Source organism: Myotis davidii, unplaced genomic scaffold, assembly GCF_000327345.1.
Source record: "Myotis davidii unplaced genomic scaffold, ASM32734v1 scaffold238, whole genome shotgun sequence".
Classification (NCBI taxonomy): Eukaryota; Metazoa; Chordata; class Mammalia; order Chiroptera; family Vespertilionidae; genus Myotis; species Myotis davidii.
Window position 1 is genome coordinate 1155064 of NW_006293779.1, and position 12040 is coordinate 1167103.

Consider the following 12040-nt stretch of genomic DNA (forward strand, 5'->3'; position numbering starts at 1 on the left):
CTGGCTGCCTAATCCAGCAGCCAGATATCCCTCTCACAATCCAGGACTGCTGGCTCCTAACCACTCGCCTAGCTGACTGATTGCCCCTAACCACTCTGCCTGCCAGCCTGATTGCTCCTTAACCGCTCCCTTGCTGGCCTGATTGATGCCTAACTGCTCTCCTGCTGGCCTGATTGCCCCCAACTGCTCTCCCCTGCTGGCCCAATCACCCGGAACTGCTCTCCCCTGCCAGCCATCTTGTGGTGGCCATCTTGTGATGATGTCACATGTGGCACCACCTAGGCTTTTATTATATAGGACTAGAGGCCCAGTGCATGAAATTAGTGCATGAGTAGGGTCCCTAGGCCTGGCCTGTGATTAGGACTGATTGGGGCCTTCCAGCTGCCAGCCGGGGTCTTCCTTCCCCAGCTGCCAGCTGCTGGCTGCTGGCTAGGGCCTTCCTTCATTCCGTGCCACCCCCTGGTGGTCAGCACATGTCATAGCAAGCAATCAAACTCCTGGTCTCCCGGTCGAACACCCAAGGGGCCACTTTACATATTAGCCTTTTATATAAAGAGATGCCAAAGCCAACACATATGCCAATAAATGCTGTGGGGATATACTTATCCCATAAATGTGATTTCAGTATCTACTTTAAGTCCTGCTTCCTTCAATGTACTCTAGCCTTGGAGCCCAAATTACAGAAAGGATAGCAAACCAAAGAAAAGCATGAAGCAGGAGCCTATGTTACAATCAAACAGCACTGGAGATCCCCCCCGACGCCATCTATTCAAAACGATGACTTGTCCTCCTGCCCACAGCTGCTGGTTCCAAAAAGCGCTCCATGGTTTCAGTGCTCCCACCATTGCCAGCAAGATTGGCAACCTTCACGAGCTCCTAGGTAAGCAAGTGAACCCCCATAAGGGGGTGCTCAATCCAAGGCAGAGGGACGGGGTGCTGCTACGTGTGTCTGCCGTGTGATAACTTAGTATCCGACATTAGTTTGTACGCAGTCTAGTCTGCCCAGAGCAAGTCTCACTGAGCAAATAAAGAGCCTCTGTGCACTCGTAGCAGAGGAGCAGCGAGAGCGGATAATAGAAACATCCTGCTTGGTCTCTCTTGCAGCTATTGTGCCGCCAGGATCAGTTCATGAAGGGAACCCGGTCTCCGTGGTGCACAAGGAACATACCCAACCCGAACCCCAGGAGATGTAAGCTCTCTCCCCATATCCCGGGTCTCAGGGGATGCAAATTAATAGGATGTTCTCTTCAGAAGAGAAAGACCTTCTTCAGATCAATCCAAGGTGCCCGGGGACACCCTCAGCCTGCTGCTCCCGGCAGCCGTGGAGCAGCCCCGCAAAGAAGTTCAGGGCAGCGCTGATGCATTTTACCGGGTGGGATCAGCGAGGCTGACCACCAGCCCAGGCTGCCAAGACCAGCCAGGCATCCACCTGAGCCAGACCCCACGTGTCACTGACATGGGAATGGCTAGAGGTCAACAGGGAAGAGAACACCAGCACAGGCAGCAATGTTTGAAACGGACCTTGAGGCCGAGATTCAGGCAGATTGCCGGAGCGGGGAGCAGCAACGCCACGCAGCGGGAGCAGCTGAAGGTATGAAAACAGGACTGCACTTGGCCATGCATGGGATGTCCTCCGCAGTCAGTGTTCAAAATGTCAAGTTCAGCTCCGGACAAAGTGCTACACAGGTGGCCTGTATGTTTCTCCTTCCCTGTGACCCCCACACACTCTCAGGTGGTTATTTTACGCCTGTGATTTCAGGTGTCTGAGAATTCCGGGTGGAGCCGTATCAGGAAAATTGTGTGTGCACCCCCATCACACGGCCACCTGCATAGACAATGTGCTCTGTCAACAAAAATGCATTCAGCATCTCCACAGCCAGGCCCAGCGCTGGCACTGGAGATGCCAGCAGGAAGTAGACAGGGCCCTGTCCCCAAGCAATTGAGAATGGAGTGGAAGAATCCGGTGTGAAAACACAGGGGAGGGAGGTTTTGTGGTGTGAGTGGCGCTCGCTGACTCTTGAAGCAGCAATGGGTCTCTGCCAAGGCTGGGTGGGTTCAGTGCGCCCCCAGGCAGGGCGGCAGTGGGAACACCGGGGCCCTGGGGCAGTCAGTGCCCGTTGGTCTCCCTGGAAGCTCAGTTTGCCAGAAGCAGAGAGGAAGGGGCACAGCCACGGTGAAGGCCGGGGAGCCAGGGAGCAGCTAATCCTGAGGGCCCCGCAGGCCATGCTAAGCAGTTTGGAGTTTTCCAAAGATCGTTCCATGTGCCTGAGCTGACAGAGGAGGGAAGAATATACACTTTGTGACATCGTGTTACAGACTCCAAGGAATTTTGAAAGGTCATTTATTCTAAGCTAGCCCAGGACAGCCCGTTTGTGGAGTCCCGTCCACCCCCGTGACACAGGCCAGGGATGGCTTAAGCGGTTCAATCAATCACACACGCCTCCCGCGCTGGGCAAGCAGACTGCTGAACTCTCTTCTACCAAAGGTTAGTTTCTTCCAAACGGTCCTGACTGCAGACTTAGACTCAGACGGTCACTGTGAGGCCCTTACTTGCTCATCTTGAGGAATCTTCCTCTTCAACCAAACAGGGCCTCATTTTCTCCTGATTTTGGCTCCTAGGGTCCAACTATTGCCTTCCTTGGCCCAACTAACCCCTGGAACCACCTTCCCATGCAGCCCTCCTTCACTGGGCACTCTCCCTTACACACACACACACACATACACACACACACACACCTGCCCTCAGAAGCAGGAACCAGTTTTATTTCCCTTCCTTAAAAAACAGCTCTGTACCCAAATCATGTGATCTGTCTTATAGGAAACTAGAGGCTCAGTGGATGAAATTTGTGCACTCGGTGGGGGTTCCTCAGCCCGGCCTGCGCCCTCTCACAGTCCAAGAGCCCTCAGGGGATGTCTGACTGCCGGCTTAGGCCTGCTCCCTATGGGAAGTGGGGTGGGCCTCAACCGGCAGTCGGACATCCTTAGCGCTGCTGCAGAGGTGGGTGAGGCTCCACCACCACAGCTGTGCTCGCCAGCCGTGACCCCACCAATGCACAATTGGGGCCGGGGAAGGACATGGGAGGTTGGCCAGCCAGGGAGGGACCATGGGAGGGCTCTAGGGCATGTCCAGCCCATCTCACTCAGTCCCAATCGGACAGACCCCAGCAGCAAGCTAACCTACTGGTTGGAGCATCTGCCCCCTGGTGGTCAGTGCTGGTCATAGCAAACAGTTGAGCAGCCTTAGCATATCATTAGCATATTTTGTTTTGATTGGTTGAATGGCCAGATGACCAGACAGTTAGCATATTCGGCTTTTATTTTATAGGATAATGTTTGGGAAAGAGGTGATCCAGCATTTTTAGTCATTCATTTCTTTACTGATGTCCCTACACTTTTTATTATCCATAACCTAGATTCCTTCTGCAATCATTTCAGCACCTTTTTTTTTTTTTTACCCAATGACTTGCTTGCCTCTATTTTCTGTGTATGAGGTTCTTTATCAACAGATATTACACAAAGGTTACCCTGATACAATGCAATATCAATACCCACATAAAACCTAACCCAACAGGATGTATCAGAAAAGTTTATATAAATTCTCCTAACACCAGCCTTTGGAAGATGCTCCACAGCTTAGATAAAATAACCAGCATAGTCACAGAGCCCGGTTATAAGGTCTGTGATGTTCCCTCTCAGAGCTCACTATTCACATCATTCAGGTCTCTGGTCTGGGATCATCTCACCAGGGAGCCCTTCCTGGCTGTCGAGAAGAGCAGTCCTCACCTTCCCACACCCCACTCTCTGTCCCTCTCTCAGCACTGTACTTCTTCATAGCATTTATCACTCCCTGAAGTTATATCATAGAGAATGCTCCTTACAGTGTATTTCTAGTAGCAATTATTAATTATGGTGAAATATAGGTAACATAAAATTGACTATCGTGAGCATTTCCAAGTATCTATAATGTTAAGTACATTCAGACTGTTGTGCATTCTATCTCCACAACTTTCTCATCTTGCAAAACTGAACTCTGTGCCCATTAAAATGATTCTCTATCTCCACCCTTTCACCAAGCCCTGACAACCACCACTTTCTCCCTCTACGAATCTGACTGCTCCAGGTAACTCATACCAGTAAAATCATACAGTATTTGTTTTCTGTGGCTGACTCATTTCACTTAGCATAAGACTCATATATGTTGACTCACACATGTTGATTCATACAAGATTCATACATGTTATATAGCCGCATGATATTTTTTAATGTTGCGTGTTCAAGGACTTTGTCTATTTTCTTCATTGCTATATTTCTAATGCCTAAACCAATCCTGGGCACAGAGCAGGCGCTCAATTAAAATACGGTAAATGAATCAGTGCTCCTAATACCAGCCTTTGTTGGGTGCTCCACAGCTTAAATAAAATAAAAAAGGAAATGCCTTACATTATGACATTTACTCAGTATTAAAAAATGAAATCATTTGAAAAGATCGTATGTGGGAGTAGTTTGACAACTTCTTACGCATTCTCGACTGCCCAAATGAAAGGCAACCGCTTTCTTTTAGTATTGCACTGGATCATCTTTAAACAACATAAAACCTGTAGCCATGCATTACGGGGGAAATATATGCCCCAGTTCATCAAAAAGTGGCATGTTGGTATTGGATTGGTTTCTGTGCTGGATAAACATCAAGGGATCCAAACAATGACAACTGGCAGACGACGAAAGATTCAGTGTCTGAACTAAGTTGCCAGAAAAAAAAATCTCAATGCCTCCTCCTCCTTGAGCAGTGCTGATTTATTTAAAGCCTCGTGGTGAGAGAATTTTCTTCCCTCCTTAGGAGGAGAGCCTACATAATGAGTGCGGCAGCATGGCCCGCCTCCATTCCCCATCAAAGGCTGGAGGATTAAGCTGCAGCAGAGCAGCACGCCAACCTCAGGGCAGTTCAAGGCGTCTCCAGGTTGTCACCGTTACTAGGGGCTATTCAGAAGCTAAGACTATCAAAACACCAGTTTCCTACCTTAAACACACAACTCCCCTCTTTTCTACGAAATGATCAATGTCAATGTCCCCTTTCCAGAGGACGGTAAGATCCACAAGAGCAAAGTCCTAATTCCTAAGCTTGACATCAATCGAAGCCCCTTCATAGCCTTGCCCCAATCTACTTTCCTGGACTTGTCATCTGTCACTCCCTTTTATTCTTTCTATATTTAAGGGAAACTACTGCCAATTCCCAGAAACCATCTGTGCCTTCTTGTCTCCATGCCTATTTCTGATGGGTAAATACTTCCCACATCAACTTTACCTCTCCTTTCCCTCTACTTCCCGTCCACCTTTATTTTAGAACCTACCAATGTTTTAAGTTGAATGCCCCTGCCCCTCCATTGCCAACCAGCCACATGCATTTACCTAGACCCCACCATGAGCCAATCTGTTTAGCAGCTGGGGGTGGCCTGGTGAACTACACAGAAAAACTGCATGCTACCCCTTTTCTCAGAGCATCCCTCCTCAGCTCAAAGGAACAGCTCCTCCCCCTCTGGGCTCCTGCAGGGAGATTTCTACCTTGAGTTAAGGTTATTTATGTACACTCCTCATCTCCTTCAAATATACGCTCTGAGAGGGCAGCTGTAGGATCTGCCTCTCCTGGAAAATCAAAGACAGTGTTTTATATATAATCACTCAATATTTGGTCCCAGGAGGCACCATGGGAGGGCAGGAGGTATTTGGACTCCTGGATAGGAAAAGTGATTTAAAGTCACCTTGAAGCAAATCACGAAAGCCTTGGTCCGCATATCTACAAAATGTAATACCACCATTTACTTTTTCTCAGGGGGAAAAAGCATCAAATAAAGTAACATAGGGGAACTTACTTTTTAAATTATCGAATTAATTATTCAATTGGTGCTAATGGAATGCAAGGCCCTGGTAACCTCTCAGAGAAAGCATCCTACAAACCAAATGTGTTATTTTAGCAATCCCAATGGCTTTTCAATGTCTCTATAAATAACTTCTGCCAAGGGGCAGTATTATTTTATTTGAAATGCTCTAGCTGTGACAACATGAATTCCTATGCTCTTCTTATTAGAGGAACTTGTGATTCTATAAACAACTTAAAAATACCAGAAGGTCATCTTCACTATATCCCTATGGAATGGAAAGAATCCGCTAAAGTAACAACAGTTAACCTGCTGCCCACCCAACTGGGGACATGTTTCCATTTTCTAAGAAGGCAAAGGCAGGGAGAACAAGAAGGCAAAGCTCGGAATGCCACACACACACACACACACACACACACACACACACAACGTTATTATAATTAAAAATCTGCTTATGTTATAGGAAATACCACTTAGTGTAAATACTCTGTTACATCACACTAATATCACGTTCATAAAAATGAGTTTATTCTAAAATCTCAGAGTACTTTTCTTGGATGTCATCCTCATTCGGGCCTCACTATTAAAGGCACATTAAGTGGAAGTTATACTTAAGATTTCCCCAGCTGAATACTCAAAAACAGACAGCATGTGCTGAAGAGTAATGAAAAGCGCGCCTGCCTCTCGCATCGGAACAGCCCAGCTCACCATCAGCAGGGGCCAGAAACACCAGCACAGGAAACGCAGGCTAGAAGGAAGAGGCTAACCCTGTGCCTCCTACAGAACCACCCTCTGCAGACCGGTCATCCCCTGCATCGTGCAGCGGAGCGACACGGACCCAAGAAGATGAAAGCCAGAACGTGCCCAAGGGCTTAATGAAGCCAGATCTGAACCCAAGGCTGTTGGCGTCTCAGTTGTTTATTTTCTATTATATCATTGAGCCTTCCCACACACTCAGCCCTCCACAAGGCCCTTCACCTTGTCCCTCCTACACATCATGGTCAGGCCTCATGGAGTTAAGTAAACAGGGGACATAAGGAGATCTAAGATCTACATCTCGCTGACTTAATCTGTACTAAGGCAAACTCACATAAGCCATTGTGCCTACGGTTCCTTATCGAAAAAAGCAGTGACAATAATATTTCTTCCATTTCTTTAAGACACACACACACACACACACACACCCCTGGAAATCACCATGTAAATTCAAAAGCTGTTCTGCTGTTCCAATGATCAAAATGGATTATTTCATTAAGGTGCCTTGACTATGAAGTCCATATGGTTTTCCCTGTATTATTCTGACTTCTTGGAGCAGGGGCCAGCAAACTATGGCACTCAAACCAAATGTGGCCAACTGACTGTTTTTGCAACAGCCACACCCATTCTCGAACATACTGTCTACGGCTGCTGTGATGACCAGGACAGGGTTGAGTGGTTGGGACACAACCTGTATGGCTGAGAGGTCTAAAATATTTACCATCTGCCCTTTACAGAAAGATTTTGCCAGCCCCCATCTTTTATAACCAAAAACAGTAGTTAACAAGTTATTGGAGGCCAAGGAGAATTGCTAACAAGTTACAGTAAATTTTGGATTTTCCTCACACTGTTCTATTTTTCCGTATACACGTATCTTATGTGTCAAAAGATTTAATATAATATAAACAAATATCTATATAGGGAGAAAAGCAATACATTTGAAAAACCACTTTTCTATGTAATTAATAAAGTTCTGTTAAACCAGTAAAGTCCACAAAGATATCATGTATGTCTGAAAAATGGATTTATAAAATTTTCTGTTTGTCTGAAGAACCATAATCTATAAATTTTACAAAATTGCCATTCTTGAAAAAAATAAAACTTGTCCCTCAAATTATCCAGTAGATATAGCTCAGGATGTAAATGAAATAGTTCCCATGATTTCCGATGTGAAACTGTTCCTTACTACCACCCCGCCCACACCCTCTTTTATTTTACTTTGCTTTTATTAAACTACCCTGCCAATCCTTTTGTGACAGAGTTGAGTGCTGGTTTTGAAATGTTTCTGTAAATAATTTTTCTGCATTTTAAATTTTGAACAGGTTACCTGTATTCTGTTCCTAAACATTTGCTCAAATGCCAGAGGACGAAAGTGTGTGGCGTGTTTTAACAAGCAGACTTCCTCTGTTTCTCAAAGTCTTTAAATATTTAGTTTCAAAATGAATACACTGTGAGCCAAAAAATTATCACCCATCCGATTACTTTGTCATTCCTACTGTAAGGATTTGTGAAAAATGCAAGGGGGTGGGGGAGCAGGCGTTGTTGGCGATGGAGGAGGGACAGCAAGGAGAGGAAGGAAAACAATCAAGAAAAGTAAAAGTGAGAAAAGCCATTCAGCCCACAATAACCTGCTTGGAACTGTCTTTTCCCTTCCCCCTCCGTGTCTATAACCCTCTGAAAAAGCCTGAAAATCATATTACTTATTCCTCTTTCAAGCGCATAAGGTTTTAGAGGTGCACTGCATTTCAGGGAGCACGACACCTAAGCCATTTGTTTTATGGATGAGAAACACTGAGGTTCAGAAATATGAACTGTCATGTCCTGTGGATTAGCTGGTCATTAGTGGCAGGACAAGGACCAGAATCCGGTTTCCTGATCGTCAGTTCCACACACTTCCCATTAGACTCGGCTCTCTGCCCTGCTGAGCGTAATGTGCCATTTGGCACCTGACAGCTAAATTCTTTTAAAAAGATGCCTAAAGCACCCCTATTGTAGCCAGGAAACTCACAATACCTTTTTAAATAGTAGCTATGGCGCATGCTTTTTCCAAGTACAGACGAACATCAACCTGAGTGAGACCTCATAAGGATTAGGAGTCGCAATAAAGCAGAATAATTCAAGAGCAAATAAGGACCTCAAGCTGCCTCCCTGTGTTCTGTCTTGATGGAAATCAGTTTGAAATAGACACCCCCCCTTCTCTTACCCCCCCACCCCCGAGACATACACTCCCAAGACTAAACAGCAATATTCCATAAAAAGACCAGATCTAGCCAGTGTTATTATCTGTCTGACATTTGGGTAATTCTTGTGAGTAACTCGTAAAGTAACGTGGGTGTCTGTGATTATTTGAGTACATATGGCAAACCATAATTGGTCAAAGAAATAATAAAAGACATTTTTCCGTGACAAAAATACTGTATTGAATGACAACCTGGCAGTGTGACAGCATTCGGTGGACCGCAATACTTTCCCCACTTACAAAAAAGTAAAAAAGAAACAAAAATTTTTTAAAAAAAAGTTAAAAGCCTTTTTTTCTTGCAGTCAGTCATGACTATGGTTCATATTTAAATTATTTATGAAATATTCAAAGGTTTCTAGTGCTGACAGTAATCCACCAGCATATATCCCCCCAAAATCTATGTCCTCTATCAATTTATAATTCAGGTTTTTGATAGAGAGCAGAAACACAGCCAAAGGTGCAAGTCCGTGTCCCTTTCTACAGGCTAAAACACAGGGCTCCAACAATTTTTAAAATTTCTTTAGAACATATTTGTGGAGTACAAATTTAAACTTAATCACCACCTTCCAAACGTTACAACAGGGGTCACATCTAACATAAATCCTATGTATCACTGAGGAGAGGAGATCTGGTCAATCAGCCCAAGTTGTGGTCTTCATCTCAAACTATTTCCTTCCGTCCAACTGATACGTCCCCATCACCACACGGCTGCCTCAATGATAAGCAGTAAGGGGCAATACCCTAGTTGCCATTTCTCTAAGAACCAGTCTAAAAATTATTCCAAAAGTAATTTAAAAGGTCTCTTGGGGGGAGTGGGGGAAGAAGCATATTTAGACTCAGAGAAACCCATTCAAACAGAGAGCAGTGTGTGAATGGGCAGTGGGGCGGCGGGGGGGGCGGCATCTAAATGCTACGATCTCATAAAACTACTCGATAAGGACAGTCAGGGACTGTGGAGGAACTCACCCACTCGGAAGTTCGTGGCCGTCAGGGTGTCGGCAGCATGGCCATTCTCACTAATGAGAGTGGTGGTGTTCCCCTTCTCACAGCTGTTCTGACAGCTGCCCTTGGTGCAGGTCACTTTACAGATGCTCGGAGTAAAGACCACCTTGATGCGGCCAGTGTGGTTACTCACTAGGAGCGGAGGCAGGGAGAAAAAGAACAACAAACACATCAGCTTAGTATCCATGAACTTGCCTCAGAAGGTTTCCAAAAAAAAAAGAAGGTGAAAAAAAGAAAGAAAAGGGGCGCGAGGGGGAAAGAGAGAGCCCACAACCCGACAGGTTTAAGGAAGGAGGGAAGCCGTCAGTGCTCGCTGCTCTGTATCCAGTGGTGTCTCTGAAACAGGAGTAGGAAGCTTAGCAAACAGAACTCTGGGATGCACTCCAAAACCACATTTGAAGTCGAGTCACTGCAGTGGGATTACTAACCACAATGCTGCACTTTATTCACGGGCAGACAAAGAGCAGTACCGAGGGCACGACAGATGAAAGAGCCAACCCTGACAGGCAGATGTAATGCAAAGAGGTTGGCCATGCACCTCGTGGTGAATAAACGCTTGTGTCCTCGCCTCGCATACTTTCCCTGTTTCTCCGCTTATGAAGTCACCGTTGCAGCCCGACCCCTGGAAATGTTTTAGGCATGCGGCATGTCTGAAAACATCTGTCTCAAATCTCCTGGCACCGCCGGCCGCAGTGATCGAATCCCGTGACGCAGCTGCGGGAGCCCGGCTTTTTCACAACTCCGGGGCGTTCTTTCTCCGTGTAGACGTACGCAACGTATATTTTGTTTGAGTGTGAACAGGGTCCATCTCGGGAAAAGTGAGGCCAGCTCGCAGGGCTGCACGGCTGCCTCGATTCAAATAGCACCCTGGAGCTCTCGCTGCTGCACTCGCAGGACCCTCGATCAACCAAACGCTGTAACTCGGCTGCACAGATGCATAAAATGGGCACGAATCTAAATGTCAGGTTCTAGGCTGGAGCCCTGGCTCAGCCTGGTGTGACTTTGGACCTGTCATTTCACCTTTCCTCTAAGACAGGAAAGAACTGGAATGGATGCTTTCTAGCCAGTTCTAGCTTTCAATGTCCATATCAGGGGTCAGCAAGCTATGGCCCCCGGATCAAATCTGGCCCGGTGCCTGCTTTTATAAATAAAGTTTTGCTGCAACACGCCCACACTCATTCATGCATGCACTGTCTACGGCCACTCTTGGCCTCTAACAGCAGAGCTGCCCAGAGAATGTATGGCCTCACCCAGAGCTGCTGTTCACAGCCAAGTCCCACTATGAACTCTCTGGCAAAGTGTGATACCGAAACCCTATTCTAACTTATTTCTATATCTGTGGCAGCCAGTCTTTTCTCTTTCCGGGAGCCCAGGCAGAAAGCAAAGATGGTAGCAGCGGCTGAAGACAGTTGGTTCGTTTTTTGAGGCTTTAGGGCCAGTAGAAAACAGTGCCCGATCTGCGGCCCCTGGGTCCCTCCTCTACCCTCCCCTGCCCACCAGAAGCAAGTCTCCCCTCTTAAACTGCTTTTATTTTACCACGATTATACTTTCAGAAAATCATCGAAGAGGCCTCTACAGGCAGGCCCTCAACAAAAGAAACTGTCAACAACATCTGAGTTTGGAAACAAAGAACCATAACCAAATAGGCCATTAGAATTTTAAGGCTGGAATGGGGCCTCCAAGGTCCTCGGACACAACCTTGATGGAAATGAGTCTACTGACAGGGAGCTCACTCTCCGCTAAGTGGGCCCATGCGGTTACGGGCAGTTCCTAGCAAGCGCTCTTCCTTCTGGAGCTGAAGTGTAGCCTCACAGTCGGCTGCACCCACAAGTCCTACTTCAGCGGCCCAGGACTCAGTCTAATGCCTCCTCCACACGGTAGGCCTTCAAGTTCACAAAGATAACTGCCACATAAACAAAGAAGGCTGCAGTTAGAGGGACGTGAAGACACCAGCCCGGGTGGGTCCTCTTCACTTTACAATAGAAAACAATTCCTGTGGGAACCGAAGATGGCGGCATAGGTTAACACCAGAGATTGCTGCCTGGAACAACTAAGTCAAATTAAGCTTGATCCAGGGAAAGGACAACGTCCAGAGCCACAGGAGGGCTGGCTGAGTGGAAATTCTACAACTAGGAGTAAAGAGAATATCATAAGGCAGGCCCTCAACAAA

At 46.5% G+C, this 12040-nt stretch overlaps 1 protein-coding gene across 1 annotated transcript in view; it reads right to left on the bottom strand.

Annotated features, from left to right (window-relative positions):
* The window catches only part of LTBP1 (latent transforming growth factor beta binding protein 1), a 196666-nt gene extending 186465 nt beyond the window's left edge, over positions 1 to 10201 (bottom strand). The window contains exon 1 of the mRNA XM_006767564.2: positions 9835 to 10201. Within this exon, the coding sequence (XP_006767627.1) occupies positions 9835 to 10057 (223 nt within the window). The 5' untranslated portion in view covers positions 10058 to 10201. The remainder of the gene's footprint in view (positions 1 to 9834) is intronic.
* Between the last annotated feature and the right edge of the window lie 1839 nt (positions 10202 to 12040).